The sequence below is a fragment of the Phocoena phocoena genome, chromosome 4, assembly GCF_963924675.1.
Source record: "Phocoena phocoena chromosome 4, mPhoPho1.1, whole genome shotgun sequence".
In the NCBI taxonomy this organism is placed as follows: domain Eukaryota; kingdom Metazoa; phylum Chordata; class Mammalia; order Artiodactyla; family Phocoenidae; genus Phocoena; species Phocoena phocoena.
Window position 1 is genome coordinate 78,745,104 of NC_089222.1, and position 21,448 is coordinate 78,766,551.

At 38.7% G+C, this 21,448-nt stretch overlaps 2 protein-coding genes across 3 annotated transcripts in view; one reads left to right on the plus strand and one right to left on the minus strand.

The window, feature by feature from the left end:
• Window positions 1-1,120, minus strand: part of EAF2 (ELL associated factor 2) — a 63,390-nt gene extending 62,270 nt beyond the window's left edge. The window contains exon 1 of the mRNA XM_065876546.1: window positions 921-1,120. Coding sequence (XP_065732618.1) covers window positions 921-1,029 — 109 coding nt within the window. The 5' untranslated portion in view covers window positions 1,030-1,120. The remainder of the gene's footprint in view (window positions 1-920) is intronic.
• Window positions 1,121-1,814: 694 nt separating this feature from the next.
• The window catches only part of IQCB1 (IQ motif containing B1), a 44,738-nt gene continuing 25,104 nt past the window's right edge, over window positions 1,815-21,448 (plus strand). The window contains exons 1-5 of one of the 2 annotated variants that reach the window (XM_065876323.1): window positions 1,815-1,896; window positions 6,359-6,470; window positions 6,702-6,864; window positions 8,970-9,099; window positions 19,468-19,561. In XM_065876323.1, the coding sequence (XP_065732395.1) occupies window positions 6,371-6,470; window positions 6,702-6,864; window positions 8,970-9,099; window positions 19,468-19,561 (487 nt within the window). In that variant the 5' untranslated portion in view covers window positions 1,815-1,896; window positions 6,359-6,370. Of the gene's footprint in view, window positions 1,897-6,358; window positions 6,471-6,701; window positions 6,865-8,969; window positions 9,100-19,467; window positions 19,562-21,448 lie in introns of those variants that run through there. The other variant, XM_065876324.1, reaches the window with a different exon arrangement.

Below are 21,448 nucleotides of genomic sequence, written 5' to 3' on the forward strand. Positions count from 1 at the left end.
AATGAAATCAGGGGTCCAAAAGAGATACAGATTATTAGAATCGTCCAGAATATTTCTCCAGGAACACAGTAAATAAGAACCCTCATCAGTCAGACACCAAAAGTGAAGAAAGGAGAGAATGTTTTCCTACCAGCCTAAAGGCATTTTCATCAGCCAGACACCAAAAGTTAAAAAGGGAGAGAATGTTTCCCTACCAACCTAAAGGCATTTTCCCTTCCCATTTCCCTTTGCCCCCTTCCATTTGTCACCTTATTACAGCTGTTCCTTGAATAACACGCACGGGTCTGCACCGCACGGGTCCACTTACATGAAGATTTTTTCCAATAAATAGAGTATCTGTATTTTCATCTTACAGATCTTTAAATTAACGAAGTGTGGGGAAAAGTCTGTGTTCCATTAGAGAGCACAATACGTGTAATGAAAAAAACTACAGAGTTTGAGTCCTGATTCTACCCAAACGGCTTCAGCTTCGGGATCTTGGGTGAGTCATGTATCGATTCCTTCGTTTTTGAGGCAGAGATAGCAGTCCGTGGATTTTCCACTGTGCGGGGTCGACGTCCCTAACCCCTGCGTTGTTCAAGGGTCAACTGTATACTTTCCTTACCACCTCTGCATGATCCGCCAGTCACGTCTGCCTCCACCCATAGTCACCCCTGTAGACCTCCTCCACAAAGCGTCCCTTTCTACCTGCTGGTCTTACCTAAATCTCTCTGCTCAGAATTACCCACACCTGCTCGATCAGGCTGCTTCCATCGGCCCCCTAGCACTCCGGACAGGGCAGCGGGTCGCGCTGGGCACCGCATTCTCCCATAAAATAAGGGGTGGGGGCCTCTGTTCGAACACGACTTGGAGAGAGTTGTGCTTCCGCACCCCCATACCCAGAGCTCCCCCCGGTTTCCCCGGGGGTCGTCCTCACTCACAGCGCACAGTGTGGAAGGCGCAGCGCGGCTGCTTCTCAAAACTCTCCCCTAACTTGAGAACCCGCTCGCGACTGTCAATATGCGAAGTTCCCGCGATTCCATTCATCATTCTCCTCCGGCTCCAACTCTGCCTCGGCCACCGACGCTCGCTACCCTCTGCCAACTCAGCCTGAAGAACAGGCGCTCGGCCGCCGCGGGCGTAGCCACTATAGCCTCCGCCCCGCGGCCGACAAGCGCGGTCCCACCGGGCCTCTCGCGTGCTGATTGGCCTCCTGGAGATTGGCGCCCCGCCCCTTGGCCCCGAGGCTCCTGGTCCTGCAGCCAGGCTCCATTTCCCACGTTGCGACGCACGCAGACCCCGCGGTGGGGGCGGGGTTATTCGGCGGAGCAGCGCGAAGCAGGACTGAGGTAGCCGACCTGACTGGGCGGCTGGGGAAGGAGGGCGCCCCGGCATACCGGGAGGCCCGGACCGCAGGCTTCTGGACCAAGCGACCCGTCTTGTAGGAGCTCTTAAAGGGAGAATCGGCCTGCTCCACGCCTTTTCTGTGGAGATCTGGTGTGGAAACTGAGGCGGGGGAGGGGCGGAGCCTGGGCACTAGGCCTGATGTCTTGTCCAAGGCCAGATAGCACGAAAGCCGGCTCTAGAATCCGGAGTAGAGACGCCCGTGGCCTCAGAGACGCGGTCGGTGGACCTGACTGAAGGCGACACCGTTGCCTCAGCAATCGTTTTTTGACCTTATGTTCCAGAGGAAGTTCCTGGTGGTATAAGGACTGGGATAGAGGGAGGAGGGTGAAGTGGGGCGGGTAAAAAAGTTTCAGAGTTTGGAACTGCAGACATTTAGGATTACTTGCAGCTGGAATCCATTGGGTTACCTTCTTTATCTTCTTCACAGTGATCTGTGGCGGCGGTAACGGCACGGCCCTGAAGACCGAATTCCCAAAAGATCAAGGCCAGACCTTGTGCTCTGGCAGCAGGGTAATAGCATTAATAATTGAAAAATCATTGTCTTTCTTTTCATTTTTTCTGTCAGAAGTTCGTGAGTTTAAGGGTAAAGATGAGAGAAGTGCTGTATTAGAAGAGAAGCATCCAAGAGAAGGTTCACAAATGGTTGCCATAACAGTGGTGGTTTTTCAGTGTAATTACGTAATCCGAAAACTTTCTTACTTAACTGCTACCTTCGCCAGGTTTGTAATTTATTGTTCCAGGCAGGTAGATGAATGTGTCTCTTGCAGCCTATCCGCTTGTCCAAATTCTACTCTTTTAAGGCGGACTAAGACTGGTCCCTGTGGTAGTTAAGCGCTCGGGTTCTAAAGCCAGAATCTTTGGGTTTGAACCCCAGCTTCATACTCTGTACAGTATGACTTTGTGCAAACCAAAGTTAAGGATGCTGATCATTAAAATGGGAGGAAAAAATAATAGTACTTATTATACCTTACAGTTGTTGAGAGGATTAAATTAGTACAAGAAAGCATTGAAAACAATTCATGGGATAAAGTAAAAGCTCTCTGAATGGTTATTATTTTTGAGACTTTACTGTCATGCAACATTTTAGGGCCATCTTTGGTGGTTGCCTTCTTTTCTAAACCTTGAATTACTCTAGGAGGTAGGAATTATTATTTTGTTTACAGGTAAGAAAGCTTGTTCATGTATACCCTGTCCTCTGACTCTGTGGTCTTTATTCTTATCATCTGTGTCACCTATTTGGCCTGTAATGTATTTTACATAATTATTTTATTTTACATATGTGTGTATATAGGTCTGTGTGTATACTTTTCTTTCCTAACCAGAAGGTGAGCAGGAAATCTGTCCTATATAAAATCTTTGTGAACCTTGGGTCTATCATAGAGCCCTACGCATGTTTGGTGGTGGTGATGATGTTTTAGTGATGTTTTATTATATTAGCCAGAGGGGAAGAACAGTGTTGTGAATCTACTTTACTTTAAAAAGTATTTCAACCGGAAGTCTGAGGTTTCCATTTATAACCAGGAGAAAAGCAGAGCATCAAGAAATTGAGGTTTTGGAATACCCAAAGTTTGTGCATTTATTCATTGTTTCAACATATATAAATACTAAGTACCTACCACGTGCCAAGTGCTAGTTTAGCCTCTGGGAATATAACAGTGAACCAAAGAGGTAAGAAGGCAGCCACCAAGAATGGTATGAGTTTTGCTCTTGTGAAGCTTACCTTCTAATGTGAATTTTCTCTAAACATACATCTAAATGAAATATGTTGTACTAGCCCAGGAAGAAACAAATAGACTAATGGACTAAATAAAATCTAAAAATATACCCAAGTGACATTTCAGATTGCTTCTCTTGTATCCATTCATGATAAATTATCTCCGAAATTTATGATAGCTGTGTGCATTTGTTCTTTTTACACCAATCTGTAACCTCATCTGACGTTATAGCTTCCTATCTTAAACCACTCACAAAAATAACTTACATTTGTATTGAAGATATAAATAAAGTATGTTTATGAAGATATAAGTAAAACAAAATAATAAAAACAGTAGAAAAAATTAGGAGATTATATTTTAGCTCTTAGGGTAGGGAGGACCTTTCTAAGCATGACACCAAAGGCAAAGTCATAGAGGGAAGATTGTTATACTTGACTACATAAAAATTGTAAAACTACGGTAAAACCATAATCAAGCTTTAATAAATAAACAACAGATGAGGATAAAGTGTTTATAGCCAATAAAAAAGATAAAGGGTGTATATCCATGTATGAAAAACTTAAAGCTTCTACAAAAGAGTAAGATAAGCCAATAGAAAAATTGTTGAGGGATGTGAAGAGAAAATATATAAAAGAATAAATGGCCAGTGAACATGCAATGTGCTGAACCTCCCTAATAATCAAAGAAATAGAAATTAAAACAAGATGATTGGGCTTCCCTGGTGGCGCAGTGGTTGAGGGTCCGCCTGCTGGTGCAGGGGACGCGGGTTTGTGCCCCAGTCCAGGAAGATCCCACATGCCGCGGAGCGGCTGGGCCTGTGAGCCATGGCCGCTGAGCCCGTGCGTCCGGAGCCTGTGCTCCGCAACGAGAGAGGCCATGACAGTGAGAGGCCTGCGTACCGCAAAATAAAAAAAAAAACCAGAACAAGATGATACCATTTTTCACCTAGCGGATTGACAAAAATGTAAAATATAACATTAGGTACTATTGAAGGCATAGTAAAGTGAGCACCCTCATACATTGTTGGTGGAAGTATAAATTGGAACACCCATTTTGGAGAAAAATTTGGTATCTAATCAAAAATTTTAAAATATGTGTCCTGCCACCCAGCCATCTGACTGCAAGGGAAAAATTCATCCCACAGAGTACTATCATGAGTACCTAAGACATATACTTCGATATTCATTGCAGCATTGCTTGTACTAGCATACACTCTGAATGACTTCCAGTAGAGGAGATGTTTAAATATATTTTGATACTCTCTTACAAAGGAAACATAGCATATTGTAGCCATTGGAAAGAATGAGATAACTATATCCACTCTCCTAGAAAGTTTATGTGCCAAGAGTTGTGCTGGGCTTTCTTTAAAAATGTTTCCAGAAAACTTGTTTTTTAATGATCTGTATTTTACCTAAAAAGGAATGATTTTTGGATCCTGTATTATGGCCAACTCTTTTTTTTAATATTTTATTTACCTTATTTTTGGCTGCATCGAGTCTTAGTTGCAACATGTGGGATCTTTCGTTGCGGTACGGAAGCTCTTCGTGCCGGCATGCGGGCTTCTCTCTAGTCATGGCCTGCACATTTTCTCTCTCGTTGTGGCGTGGGCTGCAGAGCATGTGGCCTCTGTAGTTTGCGGCACGCGGGCTGTCTAGTTGAGGCGTGTGGGCTTAGTTGCCCCACGGCTTGTGGGATCTTAGTTCCCCAACCAGGGATCGAACCTGCATGCCCTGCATTGGAAGGTGGATTCTTTACCACTGGACCACCAGGGAAGTCCCCAACTCTTTAAAGGGTGAACTGTGGTGCCAGTTATGAAGAATAATAACTTAAAAAGTGAGAAGTAGGTTATTTGGGAATATGTTTTGTGTTTCTTTACTCTTTTATGTGGGAAGGAATATAAGGAACATTGTAATGGAAATTGGATTCATACTGATCTGGATTTGAATACTGACTCCACCACATGCTTGTGGAACCATGACAAGTTTCTTAACTTCTTCAAACTTTACTTTTTTTTAATCTGTAAAATGTAGGTGATTAAAGGCTCTACCTCATAGTCCTGTTGTGAGGATTAAATGAGATAATGCATATGAAAGCACTTAGCACAGTGCTTAATTCATAGTAAGCACTTAATATATGTTAGTATTTATTATAAATAAGTTAAGATTATACTTTTTTTAAAATGGTATCTTTGAGCTTTGAATGCCTTAATTAAAAGAATTTAATTTTCTTTAAATTTTTTAAAGAAAAGTTTTAGCAACAAATTGAATTGGGATGTGGATTTTTTTTTAAGATAATTGATTTATTCACTACGCTATTTATAAACAAGCTTTGGTTATCTTATAATAACATTTCTGAATTGTGTGTTGGGAATCCCCAGGACCAACTCCAGGTTTAGTAATTTGCTAGGAGGGCTCATAGTTCTCAGGATATAATCATAATCATAGCTATGATTTATTACACTAAAAGGATACAAAGGAAAATCGTCAAAGGGAGAAGGCAGATGAGGTGAAATTCAGAGGAGAACAGGTGCAAACTTCCAAGAGTCCTCTCCCATCGGAGTCACATAGGACATGCTTAATTCCTCCTTCAGTGAGTTATAGTAACATGTTGAAGTGTTGTTTACCAGGGATGCTCACTAGAGACTCAGTGACAAGAGTCTTTATTGGAGATGGTCATGTAGGCATCCTCTGCTACCACATATCAGAATTCCAGACTTCAGGAAGGAAAGCAGGTGTTCAACATAAACCACATTGTTTTTACAAACAGTTTAGGCCCAGTGAGCCAGTCGTACTAGGAAATTGGTGGAAACCCTCCTGAAATCCAAGTTCCTAGACATCAGGCAAAGGCCAACCTTGTAAGGAGACCTTTAAAAAAGATATCAGTCTTAGGCCTGTATTAGCTCATTTCTGCACACTCAGTTTCTCTTTTATGATGAAAGAAAATTAACTCCTAACCTAGGGTTGTTGTGCAGATTAGGGAGAGTGAATGTGAAGCACCCAGCACAGTTTCTGACTCTCAGAGAGTACACAATAAACAGTACCTAGTGTAGCTGTTACAGTATGTTATAAGGGTCTTTAGCTCTTTTAGAGGTACACTAGTTGGAAAAACCAATTTCTCCCTATAAGGAAGAAATGAGAAAACTCTACCCTTCACTTCTTGAACCAAGCAAAGCTGTTGTCATTTATATTTCAAACATTATTTAGGGGGTGAATGTTTTAGGCTGTTGACCTTTATTTTTCTGATTCTGTCAAATATAGGTGGTATGAGAAATGAAGCCAATGGGTAGAGACCCAAGGATCTTATCTCTAGCTGCTGAAGTTGCAGTAAGTCCTGAGCAGAATGTCCCTGTTATACTGTTGAAGTTAAAAGGTAAGAAAATCTTTTTGTGATCGGCTGACACTTTAACAAAACAAATTCCATCATGGGTACAATTTTAGCATTTGTTTTTAATTTGTTCAGTGAAATCTTAACACTGTGATAAAGCAGTGATTTCTTTTTCCTTTTTAATGTATTTTTAGTCATTATTCAACCTATAAAAATATGGATAACTCTTGGATTTATTGAGCAAAAATAAGTATATCTTATTTCCTTTTGCCTTAGAAATAATAAACAACACACCTTTTGGAAGCTCAGAGTTGAAGAAAGTCAAACAAGATATATATTGTTATGATCTCATTCAGTATTGCCTCTTGGTCCTCAGTCAAGATTGTTCTCGAATCCAGGGTGGTTGGACTACAATTTCCCAGCTTACACAGATATTAAGGTAAAATGAACAATAAATCAGCTTCTTGTTGAGGGATATAGTAGTAGATTCTTTTTTTTTTTTTTTTTTGCGGTACGCGGGCCTCTCACTGTTGTGGCCTCTCCCATTGCGGAGCACAGGCTCTGGACGCGCAGGCTTAGCGGCCATGGCTCACGGGCCCAGCTGCTCCGTGGCATGTGGGATCTTCCCGGACCGGGGCATGAACCCGTGTCGCCTGCTTCGGCAGACAGACTCTCAACCACTGCGCCACCAGGGAAGCCCGAGTAGATTCTTAATTTCAACATTTGCTTTCTTTTCTTCATCTGGCTAACAAGCATTGGCAACCTCCCATGGTATGTTATGGATGTACTTTTCCTTCATACTATATATTATTATTCCTAACTGTATTTGTGAATATTTCACTGTCAATTTCACTCCATAAGCTCTACGAAGATGGTGATCTTGTGCTCACCACTGAATCCCAAGGGCCTAACAGACTAAAGACTAAAGAATATTGAAGAAATAAAGAGATTAAGGCACTGGCTTTATACTGGAAAAACTTACAGTAGACATGGGATGACAGTCATGTGGATTTATCATACAAGGCAGAATGAAATAGGTGCTGAAATGAAAGGCATAAGCAAAAGACTGCAGAAGAAAAGATACAGAAACTTCATTTCACAGTGTATTGGTATAGCTGTCTCAACTGTATATTTCATTAAGTAACCCAAATCATGTCAATAAATTTAGAAGCAGCATTTACTGATCAGTAGATGCTAGGTCAGCCATGCTAGAAATTATGAGAAAAGATCAAAATCTTTTTTCATATAGGAGGCAATAAAATAAATCAGGTGTTCTCAGTGTCTAAGCCACTTCCTAATTAAGTAACTGAAAATGTGCAGTACTAGTTGGATCTTAGCTTTTGAAACTGCCTATAATTAAACATAGATAGATAAAGGCCAGATTCAAGGTATACAGTTAGGAAAAACAGTTAACACATGTAATATTTTTTTAATACCTTAATTTTCAAGATTAATTATTTCCTTAAGTAAATAAAGCCTTATGTCTTTGTGTTGTTAGATATGTTAGCTCATGGAAATATTGATGGAGCTAGGCTCTCAGAAGTGGACTCCAAGTCTTAAGAAATCCCCATGTTTGTGAACGTACAAAAAATGTATTTCATTTATTAACATTTTCAGTGAAAATAGTACTCTTAATTAACTTTAGAAACCAAAGGGAAAAGAGAAACTGGTACATGTGAGTGTAAGTCTGTTGACCTTAGGAACTGATATGCAAAAAAAAAAAAAGACACTGAGCATTAGTCAGTTTTTAGTGTACTCAGTATGTAGTCACTGTTGCTTATCAGTGTCTGCACAAGCCTCTAACATCGATACTTACATATTAGAGTACACACAAAGAGACCATTCTTGGATTGGGGGCTTTTTTTGGTATTAGTCTGCACAAATAATTCTTACCGTTGAGGCTTTTGAATATACTCGTTTCGTATCCAGGGGGTGACTTTATGTGTGGTTTCAAGAGGACCCATTTCTCTAAATAACCTTCTCTCTTTCAATGTATATTGTAAACTGTTCCTACTAGACTTTTTGCTGTCTCCTCTTCTGATGTAGGGAATGTACAGTCAGATATTTTTCAGATTTTAGGAAAGTAGATCTGTTGGAAAAAATTGATAATCTGTCCCTTGTAGACTAATGCTACCCTAGCTGTTTTTCAGCTATCTGATGTGTAAAATGTATCAGTTAACACATATGTTACTCTTGAATGGTATTCTGTTGCTTTTAGAGTGTGTGTAGTCCCTTCACTGAAAACTTGCCTCTTTCTCTTTATTGTGAGCCAAGTGTATTTTGTTTCCTGAAGGATTGACAAGTAAGTTTTTAGGACAGGTAAGGCCTAGCTCTAAGTACAGGCAAAATCCACACCACTGTTTACTTGTTACTTGTTAAGAAAGTTGTTACACCAATTTTCCTGTAAAAGTTCTTTATTGGCTTGGCAACAAAAGAAAGATACTAAAAATTCTCATTAAGGCATGGTGTCTATAGAAGCTTTAGCATTCATCTAAAATTTATAATTAGCACAAACTGAATCACAAACTTGTGCTCTTATTTCAGCCATTGCTGTGTGGGCTTGGAACCAGGAGAAGATGCAGAGGAATTTTACAATGAATTACTTCCATCAGCTGTAGAAAATTTTCTGGTTTTGGGGAGGCAATTGCAAACATGTTTCATCAACGCAGCTAAGGTATATGTATTTATTTAGGTTTTTTTGTTTTGTAGCCAAAACAAGTTAATTCTTGAGACGATGTTCCACATTGTTTTTTCAAGTGTGCAATATTTGGCTGAAAGTACAATTAGAGTAATGGATTCAAACATTTTGAAAGCTACGACCAAAAAAAAGAAAATCTCTACATTTGAAAATTTTAAAGTGCCGACTGAAGCATATTGTATGGCAATATGCTTTTTGAAGGATCTGTTTTACTACTCAGTTTTGAGCATCACCCATAGACATTTATTTCCATAACATTTTCCTAAAACATACTTTCTACTTTAATCAGTAGTGGAAGAAAGTATTGTTCTTTAGGCCCAAGGCTTTTCTCAGTAGCTCCAATGGTGAAGAAGAATAAAGGTGCACTTTCTATATGCTCCTTCAGATCCTCTCTAGTCAAAATGTTTCAACCTCAACATTTGGGTTCATTTCAATCCAACAAGTATTTCTTGGGTGAATTATGCTGGATGCTATATGTACTTTTTTTTTTTTTTTTTAACCTATGGATCATTTAGAAGTTTGTTGCTTAGTTTCGAAATATTTGAGGGTTTTCTTGCTGTTTTATTGTTATCAGTTTCTAATTTAATTCTGTCATGTCAGATAACATACTCTGTGTCATTTCAGTCCTTTGAAGTATTTTCAGACTTGTTTTGTGGCACTCCATATGTTTTATAGTGGTGAATGTTCCATCACAAGCTGTCCTTGCTTTGCACAGTGCTGTCTTAACTGAAATTCATGGATATCAGGGACATGTAAAGCTTTTGATATATACAGATTTCATTTAACATGGTACCATGCAAAAGCAAAGACTCCCTGTATACCTGAATGTGAACTCCTCAGTTGTAGTGTGTAATGTTCTGTAAATGTCAATTAGATCAGTTTGGATATAGAATATATAAGGAGTGATAAGTCCACAAGGCTGAAATTCCACGTTGGAAGAGTTCTTGGCTATATGTACATTTGGGCCTACTGCCACATCAGAGATAGAGCAGATTCAAAACTTTTGTGAATTATGAAGGGAAATAATGTAAGTCACTATAGGATGTTAAGTTCGATTTGAGATGCTTTGGGTATATAAGGAATACACATAGTTTTGCCTTTAAACAACTCTCAGGCTAATAAAGTAGATAAAACCTCTAGGTATTTCTTATAGAAAACATAAGACAGGTATATTTTTATTTCAAAAAAATAAGTTTAAAAAGTTTAAGAGTGAAATTGAGCAAGATATACAACAGTGGACAAAAAAGTGGTTTGAGTATGAGAAGTATTGTTGGCAGAGAATTTAACTTAGTGGTAGAGTATATGGGGCACAGATGCCACTTCTACCATCTCCATTGACATTTTGAGGGATGCTAGCAGTAAATAAATCTTTGCATATTTGCTAGATATAATTCAGTTCAGTTAAAGCAACATGAACTATAGAAATTGTGTTGAACTTGATTTCTTTTCTGGCTGTGCCACAAACTAACTCTCGGTTCTTGGACAAATCACTTGATTTCACTCCACCTCAACTTCCTCCTTTGTAAAATGAATTTCCATCTCATGAATAGCTCAGACCATTATGAAAGCTTTATGTTTTCTTCAAAGCACTTTTATTTAATATTCCCCACTTAAAAGCAATAATAATTATATTCTTTTCATTTATATAGTCCTTCAATACTTTTCATAATACTTTCTTATTCTTAGTCATGGTATTTGTATAGAGATAAAAAACAATTAGTATATACATCAAAGGGAGTAAATCAGCTACAAAAAAAAGAGGGCCACTTGACCACAGAACAAATTAAAATGGTGAATAAAAAGAAAATGACGAGAGACAGGATTCAGTGCACAGGGCCAGGAGGACACAGAAGTGTCCAGAATCCAGGCAGGAAGTTGCTGTCTGAGTCCATGACTCAGGTTCCAGTGGAGCAGGTACTGGTATGGTAGACAGGCTGGTAGGGCAGGAGGACCAGCTCTCCTTGGTCTGAAAGCCCAGCCTCTGCCACTGAGCCCATCCAGTTCTTCCTGTCACACTAGTTTTTTTTAACATCTTTATTGGAGTATAATTGCTTTACAATGCTGTGTTAGTTTCTGCTGTATAAAAAACTGAATCAGCTATATGTATACATATATCCCCATATCCCCTCCCTCTTGCATCTCCCTCCCACCCTCCCTATCCCACCTCTCTAGGTGGTCACAAAGTACCAAGCTGATCTCCCTGTGCCATGCAGCTGCTTCCCACTAGCTATCTATTTTACATTTGGTTGTGTATATATGTCAGTGCTACTCTCTCACTTCGTCCCAGCTTACCCTTCCCCTCCCTGTGTCCTCAAGTCCATTCTCTACATCTGTGCCTTTACTCCTGTCGTATCCCTAGGTTCATCAAAACCATTTTTTTTACATTCCATATATGTGTTAGCATACGGTATTTATTTTTCTTTCTGACTTCACTCTGTATGACAGACTCTAGGTCCATCCACTTCAGTACAAATAACTCAGTTTCATTTCTTTTTATGGCTGAGTAACATTCCATTGTATATATGTGCCACATCTTCTTTAGCCATTCATCTGTCGATGACACTTAGGTTGCTTCCACGTCCTGGGTATTGTAAATAGTGCTGCAATGAACATTGTGATACATGTCTCTTTTTGAATTATGGTTTTCTCAGGGTATATGCCCAGTAGTGGGATTGCTGGATCATATGGTTATTCTATTTTTAGTTTTTTAAGGAACCTCCATACTGTTCTTCATAGTGGCTGTATCAGTTTACAGTCCCACCAACAAGCAAGAGGGCTCCCTCTTCTCCACACCCTCTCCAGCATTTACTGTTTGTAGATTTTTTGATGATGGCCATTCTGACCAATATGAGGTGATACCTCATTGTGGTTTTGATTTGCATTTCTCTAATGATTAGTGATGTTGAGCATCCTTTCATATGTTTGTTGGCAATCTGTATATCTTCTTTGGAGAAATGCCTATTTAGGTCTTCTACTCATTTTTGGATTGGGTTGTTTCTTTTTTTGATATTGAGCTGCATGAGCTGCTTGTAAAATTTGGAGATTAATCCTTTGTCAGTTGCTTCATTTGCAAATATTTTCTCCCATTCTGAGGGTTGTCTTTTGACTTGTTTATGGATTCCTTTGCTGTGCAAAAACTTTTAAGTTTCATTAGGTCCCATTTGTTTATTTTTGTTTTTATTTCCATTACTCTAGGAGGTGGGTCAGAAAGGATCTTGCTGTGATTTATGTCATAGAGTGTTCTGCCTATATTTTCCTCAAAGAGTTTGGCCTTACATTGAAGTTTTTAATCCATTTAGAGTTTATTTCTGTGTATGGTGTCAGGAAGTGTTCTAGTTTCATTCTTTTACATGTAGCTGTTCAGTTTTCCCAGCACCACTTATTGAAGAGGCTGTCTTTTCTCCATTGTATATTCTTGCCTCCTTTTTCAAAGATAAATTGGCCATATATGTGTGGGCTTATCTCTGGGCTTTCTATTCCTGTTCCATTGATCTATATTTCTGTTTTTGTGCCAATACCATACTGTCTTGATTACTGTAGCTTTGTGCTATAGCCTGAAGTCAGGGAACCTGATTCCTCCAGCTCCTTTTTCCTTTCTCAAGATTGCTTTGGCTATTCAGGGTCTTTTGTGTTTCCACACAATTGTAAAATTTTTTGTTCTAGTTCTGTGAAAAATGACATTGGTAGTTTGATAGGGACTGCATTGAGTCTGTAGATTGCTTTGGTAGTATAGTCATTTTCACAATATTGATTCTTCCAATTCAAGAACATGGTCTATCTCTCCATCTGATTGTGTCATCTTTGATTGCTTTCATCAATGTCTTATAGTTTTCTGCATACAGTTCTTTTGTCTCCTTAGGTAGGTTTATTCCTAGATATTTTATTTTTTTTGTTGCAGTTGTAAATGGGAGTGTTTCCATAATTTCTCTTTCAGATTTTTCATCATTAGTGTATAGGAATGCAAGAGATTTCTGTGCATTAATTTTGTATCCTGCTACTTTACCAAATTCATTGATTAGCTCTAGTAGTTTTCTGGTAGCATCTTTAGGATTCTCTATGTGTAGTATCATGTCATCTGCAAACAGTGACAGCTTTACTTCTTCTTTTACTATTTGGATTCCTTTATTTCTTTTTCTTTGATTGCTGTGGCTAAAACTTCTGAAACTATGTTGAATAATAGTAGTGAGAGTGGGCAACCTTGTCTTTTTCCTGATCTTAGAGGAAATGGTTTCAGTTTTTCACCATTGAGAATGATGTTGGCTGTGGATTTGTCATATATGGCCTTTATTACGTTGAGGTAGGTTCCCTCTATGCCCACTTTCTGGAGAGTTTTTATCATAAATCGGTGTTGAATTTTTTCGAAAGCTTTTTCTGCATCTATTGAGATGCAGAAAGGTTAGGTTGTTTGAGATTTTTCTTGTTTCTTGAGGTATGATTGTGTTGCTATAAACTTCTTTCTTAGAACTGCTTTTGCTGCATCCCATAGGTTTTGGGTCATCGTCTTTTCATTGTCATTTGTTTCTAGGTATTTTTTTGATTTCCTCTTTGATTTCTTCAGTGATCTCTTGGTTATTTAGTAGCATATTGTTTAGCCTCCATGTGTTTGTATTTTTTACAATTTTTTTTTACTGTAATTGATATTTAGTCTCATAGCATTGTGGTCGGAAAAGATACTTGATATGATTTCAATTTTCTTAAATTTACTGAGTCTTGATTTGCGACCTGAGGTATGATCTGTCCTGGAGAATGTTCCATGTGCACTTGAGAAGAAAGTGTATTCTGTTGTTTCTGGATGGAATGTCCTATAAATATCAATTAAGTCCATCTGGTCTAATATGTCATTTAAAGCTTGTGTTTCCTTATTTATTTCATTTTGGATGATCTGTCCATTGGTGAAAGTGGGGTGTTAAAGTCCCCTACTATTATTGTTTTACTGTTGATTTCCCCTTTTATGGCTGTTAGCATTTGCCTTATGTGTTGAGGTGCTCCTATGTTGGGTGCATAAATATTTACAATTGTTATATCTTTTTCCTGGATTGTTTCCTTGATCATTATGTAGTGTCCTTCTTTGTCTCTTGTAATAGTCTTTATTTTAAAGTCTGTTTTGTCTGATATGAGTATTGCTATTCCAGCTTTCTTTTGATTTCCATTTGCATGGAACATCTTTTTCCATCCCCTAACTTTCAGTCTGTATGTGTCCCTAGGTCTGAAGTGAGTCTCTTGTAGGCAGAATATATATGGGTTTTGTTTTTGTATCCATTGAGCCAGTCTGTGTCTTTTGGTTGGAGCATTTAATCCATTTACTTTTAAGGTAATTATCGACATGTATGTTCCTATTACCATTTTCTTAATTGTTTTGCATGTGTTTTTTGTAAGTCTTTTCCTTCTCTTGTGTTTCCTGCCTAGAGAAATTCCTTTAGCATTTGTTGTAAAGCTGGTTTGGTGGTGCTGAATTCTCTTAACTTTTGCTTGTCTGCAAAGTTTTTAACTTCTTCATCAAATCTGAATGAGATCCTTGCTGGGTAGAGTAATCTTGGTTGTATGTTTTTCCTTATCATCACTTTAAATATGTCTTGTCTTTCCCTTCTGGCTTGCAGAGTTTCTGCTGAAAGATCAGCTGTTAACCTTATGGGGATTCCCTTGTATGTTTTTTGTTGCTTTTCCCTTGCTGCTTTTAATATTTTTTCTTTGTATTTAATTTTTGGTAGTTTGATTAATATGTGTCTTGGCATGTTTTTCCTTTGATTTATCCTGTATGGGACTCTGTGCTTCCTGGACTTGATTGACTATTTCCTTTCCCATGTTATGGAAGTTTTCAACTATAATCTCTTCAAATATTTTCTCAGACCCTTTCTTTTTCTCTTCTTCTTCTGGGACCCCTATAATTCAAATGTTGGTGTGTTTAATGTTGTCCCAGAGTTCTCTGAGACTCTCCTGAGTTCTTTTCATTCTTTTTTCTTTATTCTGCTCTGCGGCAGTTATTTCCACTATTCTATCTTCCAGGTCACTTATCTGTTCTTCTGCCTCAGTTATTCTGTTATTGATTCCTTCTAGAGTATTTTTAATTTCATTTATTGTGTTGTTCATCATTGTTTGTTTGCTCTTTAGTTCTTCTATGTCCTTATTGAACGTTTCTTCTGTTTTCTCCATTCTATTTCTGAGATTTTGGATCATCTTTACTGTCATTACTCTGAATTCTTTATCAGGTAGACTGCCTATTTCCTCTTAATTTGTTTGGTCTGGTGGGGTTTTACCTTGCTCCTTCATCTGCTACATATTTCTCTGTCTTCTCATTTTGTTTAACTTATGGTGTTTGTGGTCTCCTTTTCACAGGCTGCAGGTTCGTAGTTCCCGTTATTTATGGTGTCTGCCCCCAGTGGGTGAGGTTGGTTCAGTGGCTGTGTAGGCTCCCTGGTGGAGGGGTCTGGTGCCTGTTCTGCTGGGTGAGGCTGGATCTTGTCCTTCTGGTGGGCAGGGCCATGTCTAGTGGTGTTTTTTGGGGTGTCTGTGAACTTATTATGACTTTAGACAGCCTCTCTGCTAATGAGTGGGGTTGTGTTCCTGTCTTGCTAGTTGTTTGGCATGGGGCATCCAGCACTGGAGCTTGCTGGCTGTTGTATGGAGCTGGGTCTTAGTGTTGAGATGGAGATCTCTGAGAGCTCTTACTGATTGGTGTCATGTGGAGCCTGGACGTCTCTGGTGGTCCAGTGTCCTGGACTTGGCTCTCCCACCTCGGAGGCTCAGGCCTAACACCTGGCCAGAGCACCAAGACCCTGCCAGCCGCATGGCTCAGAAGAAAAGGAAGGATAAAAAACAACAGAAAAAAATGAACAGATAGAACCCCAAATCAAATGGTAAAAGCAAAACTATACAGACAAAATCACAAAAAGAAACACACACACACACTGATAAAAAGAAAACAAACAAAAACAAACAACAACAAAAACGAACAGACAGAACCCTTGGACAAATGGTAAAAGCAAACCTAAACCGACAATAATCACAGAAAGTAACATATATACACACACTCACAAAAAGAGAAAAAAGGAAAAAAAATTTTTTTAAATAAAAATAAAATAAAAAGGAAGAGAGTAACCAAACTAATAAACAAATCCACCAATGATAACAAGCACTAAAAACTAAGATAAACCTAAACCCAAAAACAAATCAGACGCAGAAAGCAAACCCCATGTCTACAGTTGCTCCGAAGTCCACCGCCTCAATTTTGGGAACATTCATTGTCTATTCCTGTATTCCAAACATGCAGGTTTATCATGTTGATTGTGGGGATTTAATCCACTGCTTCTGAGGCTGCACAGAGAAATTTCCCTTTCTCTTCTTTGTTTGTACAGCTCCTGGGGTTCAGCTTTGGTTTTGGCCCCACCTCTGTGTGTAAGTGCCTCTCAAGCATCTGTTCCCCGCCCAGACAGGAGGGGGTTAAAGCAGCAGCTGATTAGGGCTTTCTTGCTCACTCAGGCCAGGGAGAGGGAGGGGTACAGTAGTCATAATTGGAATGCGGGAGAGGCCAGTGTGACATTGCAACAGCCTCAGGTGTGCTGTGTGTTCTCCCAGGGAAGTTTTCCCTGGATCATGGGACCCTGGCAGTGGCATGCTACACAGCCTCCCAGGGAGGGTGTGAGTAGTGACCTGCCCTTGCACGTAGGATTCTTGGTGACAGCAGCGGCAGTGTTAGCGGTACATGCCCATCTCTGGGGTCCAAGCTGACAGTCGTGGCTCATGCCCATCTCTGGAGCTCGCTTAGGCAGTGCTCTGCTGTCTCTGGGCACACGGAGCAGGAATCCCCTCTCCTTGCGCACCCCGAAACAATGGTCTCTTGCCTCTTAGGCAGGTTCAGACTCTTTCCCAGACTCCCTCCTGGCTAGCTATGGGGCACTAGCCCCCTTCAGGCTGACTTCACGCAGCCAACCCCAGTCCTCTCCCTGGCATCTGACCTCCGAAGCCTGAGCCTTACCTTGCAGCCCCCACCCGCCTTGGCGGGTGAGCAGACAAGCCTCTCAGGCTGGTAAGTGCTGGTTGGCACCGATCCTCTGTGCAGGAATCTCTCCGCTTTGCCCTCCGCACCCGTCGCTGCACTCTCCTTCGTGGCTCTGAAGCTTCCCCCCTGGTCACCCCCTGTCCCCGACAGTGAAGGGGCTTCCTAGTGTGTGGAAACTTTTCCTCCTTCACATCTCCCTCCCAGAGGTGCAGGTCCTGTCCCTATTCTTTTGTCTCTGTTTTTTCTTTTTTCTTTTGCCCTACCCAGGTACGTGGGGATTTTCTTGCCTTTTGGGAGGTCTGAGGTCTTCTGCCAGCGTTCAGTAGGTGTTCTGTAGTCATTGTTCCACATGTAGATGTATTTTTGATGTATTTGTGGGGAGGAAGGTGATCTCCCCGTCTTACTCCTCCACTATCTTGAAGGTCCCTGCACTTGTTTGTTGATGGGTTATCATGGCAGTGGGAAGCACAGAAAAAGTTAATTATCAGCACAGACTAAAATGGAACAATTTGGACTTTGGTTTAAAATTAATTAAAATTCTGTTTCTACTGTTAAAAAAAGAAAAAGAAAACTGAATTTTTTTTCAGAATTATTATTATTTTTAACATCTTTATTGGAGTATAATTGCTTTACAATGGTGTGTTAGTTTCTGCTTTATAACAAAGTGAATCAGTTACACATATACATATGTTCCCATATCTCTTCCCTCTTGTGTCTCCCTCCCTCCCACCCTCCCTATCCCACTGCTCTAGGTGGTCACAAACCACCTAGCTGATCTCCCTGTGCTATGCAGCTGTTTCCCACTAGCTATCTGTTTTACATTTGGTAGTGTATATATGTCCATTTATCTATTAGTTCTATCTACCTAGTTGTTTCCCAATTATATATATATTTTTTAATTAGTTAGCAGGTAGGTAGTAGAGCACATGGTGGGACATACACAGGGTATTATGGCCTAAACTGCAAACTCGTTAAAATATGCATACACATATACATATATACGTGCATCATACACACACACACACACACACACACACACACACGCATATATATTAGGTTGGCCAGAAAGTTCATTTGGGTTTTTCATAACATGTTACAGAAAAACCCGAATGAACTTTTTGGCCAACCCAATATATGTATTTTATATGTAAGAATAGGAAAATAACTGCCAGAATTTTGTAGTGACTTAAGGGTAAATTTTGTTAACCAGTCTCAGAGGCCATGAATTTGTGGGTGACATTATCTAATGGGTTTTTAAAGGAAAGTAGTAAGTATAGGAGCCCAGCACTATACCTCGAGTTTGGCAGCAATGAAGATTACTGTGCCCTTTATTTCAGTGAAACTGGCTAAGGCAGTTTATTGGACTAAAGGGATTCTTGATCTAATGTGACACTTCTTTCTTTTTTGATTGTTGGTATATTTGTTAGTATACATCTATTTAAGCACCTATCTAACCCTGAGGAAGAAAATACTTTCATTTTTATGAAGAGTAACCGTAGCAGCCATGTTTTTGCTGTTGTCATTACTTTTAGGCCACAGTACATTCATGACATGGATAAGATAAATGGCCTTTATACAACTTTCCACTAAAATTATGTGGCCAGTAAGACAGAATTGTGAATGTAATCTGTTTCTTATTTCCCATTGTGACACATACTCTAATGTAGAATAATTTCTCACCGTACTTTCCAGAAGGAAAGAAGCAGAAAAAATTGTCATTTATTTATTGGATAAATATTGATTGAACATTCACTGTGTGTCAGAACTGTTTTAGACACTGGGTGTATAGTGGAGAGCTAAATAACATGGTCTCTGCCTTCATGGAGTCATAGAGTAGAAGCTGCAACTGAAATGCACTAATAATAATGCTTTTTATGTTGACACCTACATTTGCATATTGCAGTGATTTTCAACCCTGGCTACATAAACAAATCACACACCTAACCTTGTAAAGAGTCAGAGGTCCAGCCTTTAACTTTGGAGATTCAGATTTCAGTATGTTTGGACTAAAGCCTGTGCACAGGGATATTTTTTAAAACTCCACAGATGATTCTTATGTATAGCTGGTATGGAAAAATCCTAGTGTATCAACTTGTAGTTCTTATACTACGTATATTGTCCCATTTGACCTCTGGATAGCAACCATTTCTGTTAAGTAGAGTAGGTATTACTAGCCTGTTACCACAGTTTTATAAATTAAGAAACTAAAAGCTACAAGATCATGTACCTCATAAATAGCTGAGATAGATGCAGAAACCAGGTCCTGTGACTCTTCAGAGAGAAGTCTATTCTTTTATTAATTAAAACAATTACAGAAAAGTCAATTGGTTTTTTGTGTGTGTGTTAAGGGTGAAGAAAAAGATGCATTACTACACTTTTTTGAAATTGTGACTGATTCTCTCTTCTGGCTATTGGGAGGACATGTTCAACTCATCCAGAATGGTAAGAAAAAAGATTTTTTAATTGATAGTCATTGTAGAGTCACCTGCTAACAGTCTGATTGTTTTTTTTCTAAAAATAAATACCTCATTAACTACAGATAACCACAGTTAAATGAAACCACACTGAAATAACCCCACACACAAAAAGTAAAAGCACATTTGGATGTTCCAGCTTTAAATAGACAACATCAACAATGTGGATATTACATTAAGTGGAAAATTGCTAAAATATAACTTTCTCCTTAGTTTTTTCTATTTAGCAAATCTAAGATAAGGATTAATGATCTTAACAGTTTAGTCTAGGGAAAATCTTTTTTTTTCCCCCAAAGATTACAGTTATATTTTAGACTTAGTATGATAGACATCCCTATGTACAGAGTATAGATATAATTTAACTCACAGCCTAACTATTAATGTAAGAGTAAGCTTTTATATAGTGATATTTTACTAAACTTGAAAGTTACTATATAGGATTTCTGTACTTATATTGAGCAATACAAATACATGTTAGTTTTATATTATGTTTCCTTAAGACTAAGAAAGTAAACTAATAATAATCATGACAACATTCTTACCTTCTTGAAAGATTGAATCTAAGAAAAATGTAATTATATAGGAATAATGTAAGAACATTAAAATTGAACTGAATATTAATATTTTATTTTTTACTCTCAGAATTATGTATGTGCATAATTTAAAGAGTCGGATGGTTCCGTAAGAATTGTTTAAAAAATACACACAATCCCTGGCCCTCACACCTCACTCCAGTTCCCATTTTCTAAAGGCAACTACTTTTGATTAGTATAACTAATACTTTTGGTAGTTATATCCACGTAGAGCTAAGTAACATGCTTGAATACTTCTTTTAAAAATAAGCATTATCTATTCATTTCCCATTATAGAACAAATATTAGTATAAACTTCCCAACTTAAAGAACTATTTTATCAAAAATATAAAGTACTTAGCCACACTATAGTGAGATATTAAAGACCTAGTTAATGAGAGACAGTGAGAGAGAGAATACTTGAAAAATTTTTAAATATGCCATATTCCTTTTCAAAAATTATAACAAAGTGACAGTACTCCTCAGATCAATCTGTAGATTTAAAACACCAATAAAGTAGGTATTAAAACTAAGTTAAACAATTGGATACAAAATTAGGATGTCCAGTAACCTTTTCTCTCAAAAGAACCACCTCCTTGGAGAAATGGCTGACTATATATAGGTATGAGTTAGAAAATATGCAAGATAAGCCAGAAGTATCTTGAATAGCTAGATAAGAAGGAGGCAATCAAAGTCTGTTAGGATTCTGTGAAAAGGACTCAGGAGCCAACATAAGGAGGCTTCTACTAGCTAAAAATGGGAAATTTGAACAGTAATAATGGTAATAACTACAGTGGATTAAAACTCGTCAAATATAGTGAGATTATTAACTTTAACCTTTTATTATGGAAAGTAGAATAGTATAATGAACCCCTATGTACTCATCACTGAGCCTCAACAATTATCAACATTTTGCTAATCTTTCTTTTATATATTCCCATACCATTATTAATAAAAGTTACCATTAAAGTCTGCTAGGGGACCAGTTCATTTTGAAAACTGGTAAATGGAGAGTCCGGCATTTATACTGCCTTTTCTTACATATTGATGAGGAGAAACTTTTCTTTATAAACATATCCCAACTAATAAGTGAAAAGGGTATGATAGAATAGTGCCATTTTGCAACCTTTAGTGAATTATCCATCACTGTCAACACCTCAAAAGGAGAGACAACCAGATAATAAGTGCCTCATCATAACCTCACATATGACATGGATATGCCAGAAATTCAAACATGAATCATTTTGATCCTGGAGCTCCAACTACCAATTTGTAGAAGGTCA